Source organism: Eremothecium cymbalariae, chromosome 2, assembly GCF_000235365.1.
Source record: "Eremothecium cymbalariae DBVPG#7215 chromosome 2, complete sequence".
Classification (NCBI taxonomy): Eukaryota; Fungi; Ascomycota; class Saccharomycetes; order Saccharomycetales; family Saccharomycetaceae; genus Eremothecium; species Eremothecium cymbalariae.
In genome coordinates, this window is record NC_016450.1 from 841,208 (window position 1) to 858,001 (window position 16,794).

The 16,794-nt window shown below is 39.6% G+C and overlaps 7 protein-coding genes across 7 annotated transcripts; 3 read left to right on the forward strand and 4 right to left on the reverse strand.

The window, feature by feature from the left end:
• Positions 1–80: 80 nt before the first annotated feature.
• Positions 81–1,811, forward strand: MIF2 (Mif2p; the record flags this gene model as incomplete). Its single annotated transcript, XM_003644932.1, has 1 exon — positions 81–1,811. The coding sequence occupies one exon, from the start codon at positions 81–83 to the stop codon at positions 1,809–1,811; it is 1,731 nt and encodes a 576-aa protein (XP_003644980.1).
• A 289-nt stretch (positions 1,812–2,100) lies between these two features.
• STE20 (mitogen-activated protein kinase kinase kinase kinase STE20) lies at positions 2,101–5,469 on the reverse strand (the record flags this gene model as incomplete). The annotated part of the gene is made up of 1 exon (XM_003644933.1): positions 2,101–5,469. The coding sequence occupies one exon, from the start codon at positions 5,467–5,469 to the stop codon at positions 2,101–2,103; it is 3,369 nt and encodes a 1,122-aa protein (XP_003644981.1).
• A 2,114-nt stretch (positions 5,470–7,583) lies between these two features.
• Positions 7,584–11,864, reverse strand: UFD4 (putative ubiquitin-protein ligase UFD4; the record flags this gene model as incomplete). Its single annotated transcript, XM_003644934.1, has 1 exon — positions 7,584–11,864. The coding sequence occupies one exon, from the start codon at positions 11,862–11,864 to the stop codon at positions 7,584–7,586; it is 4,281 nt and encodes a 1,426-aa protein (XP_003644982.1).
• Positions 11,865–12,230: 366 nt separating this feature from the next.
• Positions 12,231–12,941, forward strand: MRT4 (ribosome assembly factor MRT4; the record flags this gene model as incomplete). Its single annotated transcript, XM_003644935.1, has 1 exon — positions 12,231–12,941. The coding sequence occupies one exon, from the start codon at positions 12,231–12,233 to the stop codon at positions 12,939–12,941; it is 711 nt and encodes a 236-aa protein (XP_003644983.1).
• A 111-nt stretch (positions 12,942–13,052) lies between these two features.
• SHU1 (Shu1p) lies at positions 13,053–13,544 on the reverse strand (the record flags this gene model as incomplete). The annotated part of the gene is made up of 1 exon (XM_003644936.1): positions 13,053–13,544. One exon carries the CDS (start codon positions 13,542–13,544, stop codon positions 13,053–13,055), a length of 492 nt encoding a protein of 163 aa, XP_003644984.1.
• A 216-nt stretch (positions 13,545–13,760) lies between these two features.
• MRP4 (mitochondrial 37S ribosomal protein uS2m) lies at positions 13,761–14,927 on the forward strand (the record flags this gene model as incomplete). The annotated part of the gene is made up of 1 exon (XM_003644937.1): positions 13,761–14,927. The coding sequence occupies one exon, from the start codon at positions 13,761–13,763 to the stop codon at positions 14,925–14,927; it is 1,167 nt and encodes a 388-aa protein (XP_003644985.1).
• A 292-nt stretch (positions 14,928–15,219) lies between these two features.
• On the reverse strand, positions 15,220–16,431 carry Ecym_2439 (TLC domain-containing protein; the record flags this gene model as incomplete). The annotated part of the gene is made up of 1 exon (XM_003644938.1): positions 15,220–16,431. The coding sequence occupies one exon, from the start codon at positions 16,429–16,431 to the stop codon at positions 15,220–15,222; it is 1,212 nt and encodes a 403-aa protein (XP_003644986.1).
• Between the last annotated feature and the right edge of the window lie 363 nt (positions 16,432–16,794).

The following is a 16,794-nucleotide window of genomic DNA, read 5'->3' on the forward strand; positions in this document are numbered from 1 at the left end:
AGACCGATATAATCTAAAAAGACGTCAACAAAGCAGTAATAAGAAAGTGTCTGAGGCGGTAAAAGTTCTATTAGGTTATAATGGATTATATGAATTTGGGAATTACTTCCCGTAAAACTGGTCTGCGTGTTAAACAAACGATTAACAAAGATGAGTATAGTATGGAGAATATTGACGAGTTCTTTGCTGATGATGATGATAGTACGATTGGCTCAAGAAGAAGAAGTAGGAGGACTTCATTGCTAGGCAATCTAAAACAACTTCCCGTCCCATCCCTTCCGGCTCAGATGTTTATGGACGAAGATGGATTTAGAATTCCATCATCTGCCCCTCAAGTTCGGAAGCAATTCTTACCTTCAGGACAAAGGACGCCAACAGATACCCAATATGACGACTTTTCTATCCCTCAACAAGTTGATGGTTCCTTTTTATCTCCAATACAAGATTTCCCAGGGGATGAGATACCAACTGAACAAGTGCCACAAAAGAAGCGAAAGGAACGGCCGCATGGTACTACTTACACGACTAACTACGAAGTTCCAAACGAAGTGGAACATGGAGGAAATGATTCTACAATTATGTTAACTCCAAATGCTAGGGCAATCGATGATTACAGAGATGTCCCTGATCTAGTAGATGATAATGAAACTACAAGGGATAACACCTCGTTCAATACATCTGATAATGCATTGTTGGAAGATGAAATGGATGATGATTTTGAATTTCAGAGTGCCGAAGAAGAGGATAGAGAGTATGTGGATAGTGTATCCAGACGAGGTAGCAGCAGCAGTAGTAGCAGTGAGTCTTCTGGCGAAGAAAAAAACGACTCCGACCCTGATTCAGCTGATGATGATGCTGCGTTAAGTCGAAGGGATAAAAATAATAAAATGTACTATGACAATGAATCTTCATCATCTGATGTATTAGATTCCGATGATGAATATATCCAACAGCAGGCAAAAGATCTCTTAACGGCAGACGATCATATGGTAGGTAGTATGAGGAGATCAAAACGTGTTCGTGTTCCACCTTTAGAATATTGGAGGAATGAGAAAGTTGTATATAAAAGGAAATCTGATAAACCAATCCTAGAAATTGATAAAATTATAACATATGACCATGAAGCAGATGAAGAAGATGCAAAACTATCTCGAAAAAAGACGAACACGAAAACTAAGGCACGACCTTATAACTATATTCCAACGGGAAGACCTCGTGGTAGACCTAAAAAGAATGCAACTGCTCAAAACTTACTCAACCAAGATCCCAACCAGCCTATTAAAGCAAAAATAGAATCTGGAGACCTTGAAAATTCTGAGTGGTTGAAGCATGGCATATTACAAAGTAATGTTAATGTCTCTACCGACAAAAAGGGGAATGAAATTGTCGCATTTGCTCCTGGTCTAGCACAATCTGAGCAACCCAAAGAAACAGAGTATGAAAATTTCACCTTGGCAGTTATGTTTGATAAGCATAGAGAATTATTTGCCAGCGGCACGTTGGTTTTACCAGTTGAAGGAAGAAAGGAATCGAGCGATTCATTTAATGCATTTATCACATTCTATGTTATCCAAGGGATTGTCGAAATCTTATTATCCGAAAACAAGTTCATTTGCACTGAGGGGTCATCATTCCAAGTTCCAGCTTTCAACAGTTATGCATTTGTAAATATTGGTCGTAATGAAGCTAAGATGTTTTTTGTCCAAGTAACTGTTCCCGAGGATTTTGATGGCAGCGACAATAAGACCAGGGAATCAAGCTCACCAACTTTGGGCTCCTCTTCAAGTAATATGAGTTTAACATCACCATAATGCATTTAACAGAGACCGTGGCAAACAATCGTCTTAGAACATTGGTATATGATGCTTGTAGGTGGACACAACTCAACGGAGACAATACAAATTGCGTACCAACAATAATACTAATATAACTAAGAAATATGTATGACCTACTTTTCCGGTTAATTCCTATATAATATATAACATTTAAGGTTGATTGATGTAATAAGATTTACCTGGATTAAAAAAAATCTTTTGTGTATTAATTCGGCATCTTAACTTTAGTGCCTGTTAAAACTATATCTTAAAAAGTACCATGCCTTCAGTCTATGTTATCATGTAAACTACTGTCCATCTTTTCAGCATGCTTCTTCATTCTGGCTAATTTGACTAGTGGTGCGAGGGATTTATTATCATCTGCTACCTCGGTAATTAACTTGTCAGACAATAATTCCACTGCCGTTGCTCTATTCTCAGGGTTCACATGCAAACACCAGTTCAAAAATCTTTTTAATACTGAACTTAAGCTTCCTGCGTCCTTTAATTTTGGCGTACCATTAGTAGCAATTAAATATAATGCTCTTAGTGGAGTCTCATTCAAATAAGGTGGTTCACCTTCAATCATCTCAATGATCATGATACCTAAGGACCAGATATCCACCTTCGGACCATATTCCTTCCTCGAGACAACCTCTGGAGCCATCCAGTATGGTGTACCCACCATAGTAGTTCTTTTTAGGTTGGATTCGTTAATCTGCGCACAGAAACCAAAATCCGTCAACTTGATGTTACCATCCATAGATAACAAAATGTTATCCGATTTAATATCTCTATGAATAACGCCTTTAGAATGCAAGAAATGCAACCCCCTTAATGTCTCCCTAGAGACAGCGGCAATTTGACCCTCCGTCAAAATGCAATGCGTTACAACATCTGTTAAAGAACCACCCTCCATATATTCCATTACGACCCATAGGTCTCCTTTTAGCAAATAAGAATCAATAAAGTTAACAATATTTTTATGTTTGCTTCCCTTCATAACCAAGATTTCATTAATGATCAGCTCCTTTTTAGGTTGCTTTTCCAAATTCATCTGTTTGATTGCAACAGAAGCATTAGTGCCAATTTCATATGCTGTATAAACGCCACCTGATGCACCCTGACCAATTTTTATTAGGTTACGATATATTTTACTTGGATCGCCGACGCAACAAATCTCAGCCAGTTTGCTCTGGAGTTTTTGATTCCGCCTTTTCCTTTCTTCCCTTTTCCTTTCTAATGCTACCTGATTCTGCTTTGTGGCCGCTTGATGATCTTTCTCTCTACCTAATCCTGTTCTCTCTCGCTCTCTTTCCCTCTCCCGCTCCCTCTCTCTGTCATGTTCTTTTGTATATCCATCCTTTTGGATTGGGGGAGGCGGAGGAGGTGGTGGTGCAGGAGGCGCCATTCTAAGCGAACCACCCACATAATCATCTGTTTGTTTAGACACCGAAGGTATTGGTGGAAGCTGCTGTTTGTTCTTAGTCAACGTAGCTTTTCTAGCAAGAGCCATGAACCCAGAAGATTGACTTGAGCTTCTATGAGTCCTCGGTGTGGTTGTCACTGACGACTGCTGGTCAAATACAAGGGGTGAAGTAAATTCTGCCTTTGCAGCAGACCCCGGTGGCTTTGGCGCTGGCCTGCTTGGAATAAACTTTTCATCCTGTTGTTGTTGATACGACTGCTGTTGGTTAGGATCACTAAAGACCATAGGAGATTGTAAACCTGGAGTAGAGTAAGAGCTTCCGTAATGTTCGTTACTATCAAACCTTGATGACGAAGACAACGAGTGCGTTCTGAACGACGGAGAACTAGAAAGATCGTCCGTTGTGCCGTTTACGGGAAAGGTCTTAAGAACTTTATCCTCGTCATTTGTGCCCGCTACATCTTGGTAAAATTTAACAATGTCCATCACGGCTTGCGGATGTTGTTGTTGTTCCTTTTTAGAAATACCGCTAGACGCCAATAATCTTTCCCATTCGTCAGGTAAACCGGTATATTCTCCTGTTTTTGAATCCACACCAACATGATGCACATGTGTGGCATTATACGGAGTAGATATTTTCATCAGGGAAGTACCGGATCTCCTCTTCTCCCCTTGTGAATTTCGGCGTATATTTTGTACAAACGAAGACAGCACTCCCTTCATACGACCACCTCTGGACTTTTTATGTTCGTTGCTTGAAGTAGATGAGGTTGAATTGCGAGGTAACGATATATCACCAAACCCAGTGGAGTGCCTCGATCTTCTTGAAGTTGGAAACGGAGATGTTACTGTTCTGAATGGCGACTTGTTCGGTAGTGAAGCTACAGTACCTGGTCCATTGTGCGCATTGAAAGAGGATCCATTCTGATTCATAACAGGAGTGGGTGGAAAGTCATGAGTAACTAAATTATTGGTGGTTGCAGCGGTGGTGGCAGAACTATGGTGTAGTTCTACATTTCCTGAATTGGAAAGGTAAGCCGTGTGAGTAGCAATGTTCGAGGTATGCACTGCATGAACTGCATGCACAGCATGAACCACCTGTGCAGCATGCAATGCTTGAGTAGTATTTATAACCTGAGGGGATGATAATGATGATGATGATGACGATGATTGAGCAGCACGGGAAGATATATTGTTGTTGCTCTTGCTATTATTGTTATTATTACCATTATGATTATTAGTAGTATTATTATTAGTATTATTGTTATCATTAATATTGGTGTTCGTCGTGTTGCTAGGCTCCTCAGAAATTATATGAGCGGTATCACTGTGCTCATCGCTAGAAGAAATGAGTTCATTCAGCGGTGATTCATATTCATCATTGTAATGGGTAGCATTTTGTGTTAACATAGTCTTCTTTGGCGTAATCGCATCTGATGCTACCCTCTGACTAACATCCCCCGACGATGAACTATACCTTGTATCCGAATATTGCTCCATAAAATACGACCCGACTCCATCAGAGCGGCCCGACGCACGGAGTGTAGAATTTGTCACATCACATGTGGGAGGTGTACCTGCACTTGCGGCAAAATCAGCTGGTATTGTTCTAGGACCGGAGCCCGGTAGAGAGTTTGGATTCCTATAATCTTGAGGCGTCCTGAAACTATTACTCAGCGATTCTCGCTTACGTTCTGGAGAAGAATGTTCCGTTATAGTTGTAGTTACATCGCCATTGTGATCATATCCATTTTGCTCTTCCTTTTTCCTTCGCAACTCTGGCTCTTGCGCTTGCCGTTGCTGTTCCTGTTCTTGCTCTTGCTCTTGCTCATGTTGCCGCTGCTGCTGCCGCTGCTGCCGCTGCTGCCGTTCCTGTTCTAAAACCGCTGAAGAACTGTTACTCAGTACCGAGGATGTGGATACCCGTGTAAATTGAATCGGATCATCCAATGCACCATCAACCTTCGCAAACACCCCAGACCTTTCCTCTACAGAAGTAACACTAACCCCAGACCCAATCGGACCTACAGCCTTGTAGTCAGAAAGATCGTTCACGTCCTTCCCATCATCTTCCCGCAATGCATTCACATTCAAACTCCCGGGGGCCCGCGGTAAATCATACCCGCCATCAACCTGCTGCTGCTGCTGCGCCTTAACACCATCACTCAAAACCAACTCTGATAACCCTCCCGGAAGAGTCTCCCCATTGCTGCTAACCCTGGACATCCTCTTTCTTTATATATATACCACACTGGTCTCTCTCTCCCCTGACCTGTTCAACTAAAACAACTATTACAACAATAATAGTTGGAAAAACTGCGCTCAATAAAAAAACACAACTAAATTACGGTTTGGCTCGAAGAAAGACCAAAAAATAGAAGACAGTCAAAAATTTACAAAACCTTGTCCTTTTTTTCCCTTTCCAAATTTTTCCTCTTAACCCCAAACACACTCCTTTAAATTTCTTACAGAAGTTCTTATCCTCGGGACTATAAAACCAATTCGCCCCTCTAACTTCCCAAACTTCCTGTCACGTCTCTCCTATTACTATATATACTATAGCTTCTAGAAATTGACCCAATCCAATATCTCGAAAGTCTGTTCCTTTCCTGCTCTCACAAAAAAAATTAAATAAAAAAGGCAGTCAGTTCAAAGTGAATGCTTGGTAAATATAATAAAAACTTTCCAAAAACCTCTCTCAATTTTATTTGTTATCTCGTCCTGTGTCTCTTAACCACAACCTGCCGTCGTCTGTTTTCTGCTTTTCCGTGTGGTCCTTTTGGTCTTAGATTATAATTATAATTATTACAATATTATATTATGATAATATTGTAATTCCCCGATACAATTGTTTAAGGACAAATAAAAAAGAACAGACGCCTTTTTTGCAATTCTTTTTTGCTTGCTTGATGCTTAAACCCGGGTAATCTGATCACGTGCCAAAAAGTCCAAAATCGCAAACCGGAGAAGTGAAAGAGAAACTCCCTTAAAAGATATTCAGCAGCGCCAATTTATTATGCAATCAAATAAAAACAACAAGGTGCTTGTCCCACTTGCTTTGAATGCTGGACAGAGATGGTATACTGTATGGGTGCTCGTAATCTTCTTCCGTAACTTCTCTCTTATTTGTTTTTAGTCTCTCTCTCTTGCAACGCAACTCAGAGACTTTCTGAAGAGGAAAAACACCGTTTCTTAAATGGAACAATTCAATTGATTAAAAATAAAATAAAAAATAAGAATAAGATTGACACTGTTTATCGTTGTTTCACTGTTAAAAGGTACCTTTCTTGTTGTATTTTTGTTTTTATCTCTATGGTGTGTGTAGGTAATGTAATGTTTTTATATTGGTTGATGTAATAACGTGTGCGTAAATTATTCGCGCGATATTATCAGAATGAATGCAGAAAGGACTGTAGTGGTGGGAAGCTTCCAGGCAGAAAAGTGGAACTCTGGATTGGCAAATGCAGTATTCTTTCCTGGGTTTTATGAACTATAGTATAATTGCCACTTAGTTTCGTTTTTGTTTTGTTTTGTTTTGTTTTGTTTTGTCGCTTATAGAGGGAAGAAAAAGTTAGATATTATATATATTTAGGAATATTATTTCTTTTATAACAAGCAAGCATTCTCTCCAAGGATGGATGGATGCATGGCATGGTATGCCATGCCATGCCATTAGTATGTATTCATGCGATAAGGAAATGTGGCGAGAGAAGGGACCAGGGGGACGTGGAAATATATTATATATGTCGTTTTTCTTAAGTAATAAAATAGAATCTTGCAGTTATCTGAAAGCAGTCAAGTTTTTGTCGATTTGGTTGAGGGGTTAGGTGGATTCGGCAGTGCGATTCTCTTTGTATGGTTACGCGTACTGGGTATTTCATGTTGGGTATGCTGTGCGTCGAAGATTTGGTAGTAGCGACGACAGCGACTGATACTCCCGGTGCCTTTTTCTGTACAATTGAACAGATTTTACCACATTCTTTATGACAGATACAGAGACAGAGGGAAAGCGTAGCAAGAGTGAAGAGGGAAGTGATCATTTACGTATGTATATAGACTTATTCTTTGATAGATCGTTTGTTTAAACCTGCAGAGGCAGAATGGGGGTTTGCTTTTTTTACTTTACATGGAAAGAACAGGTGCAAAAAGAAGGTTTCGCTTTATCTGCAGCAGGAAGAAACAGCCGATAGAGCCATAATGCATGGTTCGAAGAGCACAGTGGTCAAGAAGAGGGAGTGAAGCGGCCTCCTTCGTCTGAGAGAATGAAGGATTTTGCAGAGATTGAATAGATAACCAGTTATATATATAGATATATATATGGGTATGTGATGGTGGTATTTTTACGAAAGTAAGAATGCACCAGATCCCTCGTTCATCGCTTGCACGATGCGGGAGCGTAGGACATCCTTGGTGGTATATTTGGGAAGCTTCAGATAATTTGCACAGGTCATCACGCTTGGCAAGTATTGGTCTGGGGTTAGGTCACCTTCTGGGTGTTTGAGAACGACAGTTAGGTGTGGTTTTAGATTCTTGAAGCCACCAATTGGCAGTTTTGGGGAGCCTGTTAAGAACTGCAAGAAAAGCCTTCGCTCATGTTTTTCAAAGGCAAACATGACATCAATTAAGTTGTGAAGAGTCGGGGAGTCCATGCTATAGCCGTGGTCAGCAGTAATACACGAGTATAGTGTTTCTATGGACCAATCTTCTTCGACTCTTCCAAAGAGGTCACAAAGCTCGTTCGGGGTTAAAACTAGTAAAGAGGAGTAAGGGAATGCTCTCGAAAAGCCTTCAATAAAGCTTGTGAGTTGTCTGTCAATCCCTGACCCTAAAAATGCGTCAAAGACTTCGGATATATATAGAGCAACGTTTTCGGAAGTCACTGGGATGTTAGCGCCATTTTCGATAAGTTGTAGCTTATAGCCAGGGAGAACAAAGTATAGGGATAAGGCTTCCAGTGAAGCGCTATCCCTATTATTCCATATATATTTCAACGAAGATTCTAATTGAGGATCGATAATTTCCAAAAGTTCAAACAGTATTTCGGGATGGGTGAAGTCTAGTTGTTCACCTCTCACACGGCAGTGCATCAGCTCGAAAAATACCCTATTGAAACGAAAATCAAGAATGCGGTTGTCAAGCATGGAACGTGCGATGAATGTTCCCAAGTGAGAAAATAGTTCCAATATTTTGACCTCATTTTTGTCTTGTGAAAGCGGAGAAGGAAATAATAGCCCCTTTACAAAGCCGTCGTCATCAGTATCATTATCTGGGCAATGCCACATTTGTAAAGACTTTCTTGCGAATTCCTTTGATACAGAAGCATAAAACTCCAACGTAGGTCCCATACCGGTTCCAACTTCATCTTGGTATTCGATTTCTAACACATTAGGGCTCGAACCATATTTTGATAAAATTTTTAATGCACTCAAAAACATGTTTTCTCTTAGGATACGCAATTTGTGTCTTGTTGGGCGTCCCAATTGTTGCAGTTGTTCCTCCCCAGCTGAATCCTTTTCATTATCGGTCCGGTCTCTCCAAAGTTGAATTAAACGGCCATATCCAAATGAAGTGTTTTGTAAAAAGAACATTCTCACATCTAATGGGAAGAGGAAGGAATAGTTTCTGGTAACATGAAGGGTCCATCTGGGTAGTGCACCACTAGCAACGATAAGAGGTTCTTCTAATTGTCGAGAGAGCTTGACAGTTATTTTAGGATTAATAAATAAATGAGGATCTAAAGAGCTGTTGTAACAGCATGCTAATAAATCCAAAATACCGTCAATTGGCTTCAATTCTTCGCGAGTAAAGACATGCTCTGGATATAAGCGGCCCAAGTTAACAGAATCTGGATGCTCATAAACTCTCCTGTATTTAATAACTTGTATCTCATTCCAGATCTGACTTGGATTCTTGTTGGCATTAGAAATATACTTGAATATAGATCCAAAAACTGTCTCAGACGAATTTATTATTTCGTCACCAACTTGGAACTGGAAGTTCATGTTTTTCACATCATCTGAGGCTGAACTATTTGGAGGATTTGAAAGCAGTAGAATAGAGCTTAAAAACCTTGATTGTGCAATCCGGTGTTTTAAAAACTCATTTAGAGTTTCATATGATGATATACAATGAATACTGACCGTTAATGATGAAAGGCCAGCTGGTATAACATCTTTTTTCATATCACCAATATATTCAAGTCTTATTTTCATTTGCTTACCCAAAGATGCTGCACGTCTTTCTGAAGTACCACAGTCAATGATTTCAAAAGATTCTAGTTTTGTTAGTGCGGATTGTAATGTCTTGATCAACAATTCCAACTTATCATCAAAAACTTTTATAAACATGCTTTGACATGTCGATGTTCTCGATGGATGTGCTTTAATAATTTTAGAGATACTTTCAGATAATCCCGTAGAAATAAATTCAAATCCTGAGATAGTGAAATTGTCCTGGAATATCATTTCCTTTACAGTGGCCCATACAGTGGCCCAATATGCGGATTCTTCGACTGAATAATCGACCATATGCAGCTGTGAAACCAGCTCTTCTATTTCCCTCAATTCATTTATCACAGATTCCTCATTTGAAGAGAAGTTTTCCATTAAATATTGGCATAACAATGACAGCTTTTTTTCAATATATGAAACGGTCAAAGGCCTAAAAACTGTAAAATTCATTTTCTTCGGCTTAACATGGTCTGGAACATCTACATCACCAAACTCCATATCATAATCATCATCACTAGAATGTGAGCTTATGCTATCGTGAGTGTCACCTTCTTCTTCTTCTTCTTCCTCTTCTTCTTGTTCTTCCCCATCGTTATAATCTTTAGTACTCTCTTTAACTTTATCATCCTCAGCTCCGTGCAGATGTTCAGATAAAGATTTCAACATTTCCAAAGTACCTTCTCTCTTTAACGCAGGAAGCACTTCAGCTGCACATTTTGCAATCATTATAGAGGACAAAGAAAGCAAACCAACCAACAGCCCTCCAGCGACAAGTTTATCACCCTTTTCATTACAGTAAGTAGACTTATTTTGTGTGATGCTTGAAGATATGAGACCAATCAACTGCTTATCGATATATGATTGGTTAGAATTCATTGAGGAAGCAATTCTAGCAAACGATATCAAAAGATATCTACGTATATCAAAATCCACAGTGTTCAAATAAATTTCTGCCAAGAACGGAGTAAGCTGCTTCACCAAGCTTACATACTTCGCACTATTTGAATCAACATTTAGATTCCTGGGCCCATCAATAGAAAGTAGCTGTTCATCTTCCGTAGGGAGCAACAATGTAATAAAACGAGAGATACTAACTAGCAATTGTTTTGGTACAAACATCAATACCTCATGCAATGTTGAGTTTGCAGTTTTCTTGCAATCATTAAAACAGCCCATTAGCATACCGTATATATCACAAGATTCAATAATATTCCGGCATATAGTAGAACTTGTTGAAACTAGCTGCGATAGAATATCCAAAGATTTAAGCTTACCATCCAAATCTATGTCCGACGAAGAGACAACAGCTATAATCCTCTTTATGATTTCCAAATCTATCAATGACTCAAGTTGCTTCTCTGATGCAGGGCCCAGTGTACCAGAAATAGAATATATTGCGTTCAACATTTTCGTCAAGATTCCTTGGTCCCTGTTGTTTATAAAAACCCCTTTCAATAGTGGAAAGAAGGCCAAAATATGTTCATAATCTGCTGCTTTGGCACATGCACAAGCATTAGATACAATTGTAACAGCTTTCCTCTGTGCATGCACTGTGAAAAAATCAACATACTGTAAACATTCCACCAAGCATCCTGACTTTAAGATCTCCCTACCGGATAACCTGGATATATATTCAAGGGTTTCGAGAACCTGCTCTGCTAAATCAATATAGCTAATCTCTACCAATTTCTTCTGCAGTGCAAGAATAACATGCCTATCTACAGCTGCTGATACCATATCTGGATTCATCTCAAATAGGTTATACAAACATCTGCACGAAATCAGCTGTAACTCTAATTCTTCTGACAACTGTGGATGATCCATAATATTTATAATCCCCTTCAGCAGCTCCAGCTGTGGCACCGTTCTCTCCGCAGTAAGTGGGTTCAGCATCAAAAGCTGCTCATTAATCTCCCGCAACGACTCCATGGCGACATATGGATCATTCTTAGCATTCACTACATTCTCCACCAATGTATGCATCCGATTGCCTTCTCCCCGGCCTACGCCACCCATCATTCCAAACATCTGCCGATACTCTGGAAATACATCCACTAGATTAACCCTCCGAGAACCTGAAACCTCATCTAACCCTCGGCGCCCCTCCATACCATGTGCTAGTGTTCCCAATAACTCCTGCAATGAGGAAACCCACCTATCCGAGTTCCCATTCGGAGCAGCCCCTTCTATAGATCCAACCTCTTCCTCAGCCACATCCTCCTCTTCCTCATCTACATCCACCTCTTCCTCTCCTTCTTCATTATCCTCCACCTCTTCCTCTCCGTCCTCTACCTCCTGCTCATGCAGTTGCTGTTCGTCACTATATTCCTCATCATGGCCACTGATAGCGTAATCGCCGTCTTCGTCATACGGTTCCTCCCTTCGATTCATCTTGTATCCGTCGAAATGATCACTATCCTTTTCACACCAAATTCTCGCTGCAACAGTCTACCCTGATGCTGCTTCCTCCATGCAAATACATTCTAATCATCCATTTACCTATGGCTTAAGTTCCATCAACCCCCGTAAGAGATGGTGTCCTTCCGCCCCAAGTCCCGAACCGTAATCATGTGACCAAAAACGGACCTTCCTTTTTGAAACTTTTGTCGCTTTTTAAAGGCTCGGAAAATTTTTCAGTTGAAATTTTAGGATTTTAAAATATAATGGGCATCTCATCTCATCAGGTTTTTTGTATATTCTTAGCCAAATAGTGTTTAGAAACGGATTCTGGTAGGTTTACTATAATTGGAGAGCAATATGCCAAGATCTAAGCGTTCTAAGTTGGTAACTTTGGCTCAGACGGAGAAGAAAGGAAGAGAGAATAAGGAACGAATTTTCGATGAGGTGAGGTCAGCGCTAGATAAGTATAGATTTGTTTGGGTTCTGCAGTTGGAGGATATCAGGACACCGGTATTGCAAGAAATCAGGGGGGCTTGGAATGGATCTAAACTGATTCTGGGGAAGCGGAAGGTTTTAGCGAAGGCCTTGGGAGCTAATCGGGAGACGGAATATAAAGAGAATATTCATCGATTAGTCAAATATTTTGATGGGGTTACTGGGTTATTGTTTACGGATGAGGAGCAGGTGACTGTTGAAGAGTATTTCAAGGCGTATGTAAAGGCGGACTACTCGAGGGCAAAGTCGAAGGCTCCTTTGACGTTTAAGATTCCTGCCGGGGTGGTGTATTCTAGAGGAGGACAGACGCCGGAGGAAGAAGATATACCTATGGTACATTCTTTGGAGCCAACGATGCGTAACAAGTTTAAGATACCTACAAAAATTAAGAACGGCAAGATCTTTTTGGAGAATGAGTACTTGGTATGCGAGAAGGGTCAAACTTTAGATGTGCGTCAGGCATTGATTCTAAAGCAGTTTGGGATTGCTGCTGCTGAGTTCAAGGTTAAGATACCAGCTTTCTACGACAATAAATCGGCAAATATGGAGGCCATAGGTATCAATATGGAATAATATTCCTTTTCAATCATTTCGCATATATGAAGATGTAAATACAGATGTAGTAGTGTACATTATTTTGTTAAAAAAATAGATTTAAGCCCATATAATATCATATTGAGTGAGTCAATTAAGACCCTCTATGGTACATAGATCATCAGAAGCTGATGAAATGTGACGCCAATAACTTTCAAGTTTCTGCATCTCAGCATTTGCTGGTGTACTATGCAATACGAATTCGAAATCTAAACCATGTCTCTTTGCAACTCTAAATGATATGTTATAGATCAAGTTCGTTAGTCGTACCTGCGACACACTCAGACGACTATCAGTAGATGCAACTTTTAGCAACACATCTAGTCCATATATAACCAATGTCTTGAAGTCAGTCTTAGATTCCGTTTCAAACTTTGTAAGATACATGAAGAGATACTGGAGTTTGTCTAGGAACATTATCTTGACATTGTGCCGGCTGTTCGCTACAGCCTGAACTGACGGATAAGTGAACGCTCCAGACGGTAACTCCACTTCGAAATACTCTCTAGGCCCAGCTCCAAGCACAAATATAAGTGACTTTTGCTCATTTTCATTAATGATACGTTTTAATATAGCCTCCATTTATTGACAGATTCATGATGGTGTTCGTTATATATTCAAGTTTCATACAAATGGCTCGTCCAGTTCCTTTTCATTGAATTCGTTTTCAGCGACAGTGTGAAAAATTTTTGGAATGATGTTCTTATAACTCTGTCTAGATATTTGGTTTTAAGTCTAAATAGAGAAGAGTTGCTTGGTCGGTCTAAGAACTAAGGATCTCTCGTGTCCTGAGTCACAATGTCACTGAGATTTGCGGCTAGAAATGTATTAAGGAATGCCAGGCTGTCAATCAGGTTGCAGTCTACCGAAGTTAAAGCGACTGCTGAAGTTTCCACTGATGGTGAAGTAATATCTAAAGAACGGCTGCGTGATTTTAATATACAAGCACAGCAAATGCTTGAAGAGGCATCTCGGTTACCTATGGAAAAAGCATTAGAATTAAAAGAACTCATGAATAGTCCGTCGACAAAGAAGGAACAACAATTGGATGAGAGGTTGCTTGAATTTTTCAGAAAATATGCGAAATATAGCAAGTTCCTGGAACCTCAAAATAATTCCACTAAAGTTCTTGATTTCGATATTAAGTTTTCACCCGAACAAGAGTTTCCTTACTTGGTGGAAACGTCTAAAGATCAAGCATATTCTAAGCAAGAGCTATTTTTACGTCAGTTAAAGCATGCCTCCCACACTGGTAGACTGGGTGCTGATATTAAAGACGTTTATTTCCCACACAAAGATATATTCAACCCTCCATCTGTGGAAAAGCTATCAATTGATAAGCTCTCTGCAGCTGGTGTGCATCTGGGCCAGTCTACTTCTCTGTGGAGATCTTCCACGCAACCATATATTTATGGTACGTATAAGGGAATTCACATTATCGATTTAAATAAAACTCTTTCCCACTTGAAGAGAGCTGCACAGGTTGTCGAAGGTGTTGCCGAACGTGGTGGTATTATTTTGTTTCTGGGGACTAGAGAGGGCCAGAAACGTGTTTTACAGAAGGCTGCAGATAGAGTTAATGGTTATTATGTTGCTTCCAGATGGATTCCGGGCACTCTAACTAATCCTATTGAAATCTCCAGTGTGTGGGACAGACATGAGGTTGATTATTCTGGCAAACCTACAGGTAGAGAATTGTCTCTACATGAGTCAGTAAGCATTGTAAAGCCCGATTTGTTAATCGTGCTGAATCCTACAGAAAACAGGAACGCTCTAAGAGAGGCTATGAAGGCTAGAGTTCCAACCATCGGTATCATTGACACAGACTCTGAGCCATCGATTGTTACGTATCCTATCCCAGGTAATGATGACTCCTTGCGTTCTGTTAACTTGCTCATCAGTATCTTAGCGAAGGCTGGTGAGAAGGGGTTAGCAAACCGTCGGAGAGAAGTTGTTGAACACTAACATTAAGAAGATCCCATATCCAAGCTCGAACTTTAAAAAACAGACCTTGTACATAAGTATTCAGATATATAATAAGTATTAACCAGAGCACCACTAAATTTCCGGTATTAGAACTAAATATTCGGGGACGTATGCATATTTCAGCATATTGGACCATATAATGCGCCAATGGGAATGTTATGCAAAAAGGGAGTTTATGTATCTTCTACAAGTTCAGATGGGAAGAAAAATAACAAAAAAATCAATTAATTAGATATATTTGCAGGAATATCATTTCGACTAATGAAGAAGATCATTGTCTTTTCTTGTTTCCCAACTCCTCTGGTGAATCTTCGGACTCACTGTCACTTCTCTCATCTTTCTGAACACCTTGGACTATCATGCGGTACAAAATTCTTATAATTAAAAACAACCAATAGAGGTTAACAAGCTGTAGACAGAGTAGCAAAAAGAAAACAATAGGTAATGAAATCCAACACTTGTATTGCTGGGTTGCAAAATTCAAAGTGAAGTCGCCTACGGTACGGAACTCGGTTAGTATTGACCACAAAATCCTGAGGTTGGTGTAATGTCTCAAGTATACCCATGAACTTACAAATAATAAAAAGAATGGGGGTGTCAAAATAGAATCCAAATAATTTAAAATTTTAGATACTGCAAGGAAGAAATCTGAGACATCCATGGTAATATATACAGCAAGTCCCATCTTCGTAAAGTGGAATGAATAAGAAAGTGAAATTAGTGCTAATGTCACAATATGGTGAAATACCAACTCCTTAAAATCCTTCCGTGGTTTTTCGACCTGTAAGACTAAAATACATGCTTGCTGAGCCCAAAATGCTGCTTGGCCAAGATAAAATATCTTGTATAAATATTCATTCTTTAAATCAGGCATAGTCTTGTACATCGCTGCAGTTTCAAATAACCATAAGTCAGTGTGATACATGATATACAGACCGAATGGCCCTGATAGGCCATAATAAAAGGTAGAATATGCCTGCTCCATCATTCTTCTCATCTTATGCTTACTAGTAATACCCAACCATAACGTCATAGGACGTAAAAATACCTCCATCATAAATTCACGTAAGAATGTGAAAAAGATCATATAATAGAACACAAAACATAAATCCTTGATACCTTTGCCATACATGTTCGAATTCTTATCTTTATAAGATATCGAAACAAACATATGAAGAAAATTAGATTCAGTCTTGTTACCAGAAGTGAAATAAAATGTGTAAACAAGCACCAAAATTACCAACGGACTCAACCAAGAATGGCGGTAAGTCAGCTCCCTATAGTTCAACCAAATCCTCTTGAAACTCCCAATTTCTTCTTCTGAGGTACCAGATAAAGCTCTTCGACGAGCTTTCGCAGCCATTTTTGACGCCGTAGTTTCGGGCATCGTAGATAGACCGGGAGTAGTATCTCCTAATCCAATATGACCAATGGAAGAGGTACGCCTCCGCGTACCTTCCACTGCTTTTAGTCGATCCTGCATTTTCCCAGTATTATTGGATAATAAAAACACTGAGATTCGTCCGATAAGTTATATATTTCTTCTGTGGTTGTTTGAAGAATGTCTGTTCGTTTCCAATATCTAATCGCTCTGCTCTAACACCAATTGTTCTTTTAACTGAATAGATAAAACTTCCAAGAGGATAGATAGTACTGAGTAGCTGTCTAAACCTAACAGGATCTTGATATCTGGGTGTTTTTATCATTCCTTGTAAAGCTGTCATGGAGAAACAAAGACGTATCTGACGCTTTTTATCGATGTATGAAGTGCTAATCAGCATATCACGTGATCTGGAAAAGTTGAGTTCCTAACTTTCGAGAAATTCGTTTTAATAATGGAATACAC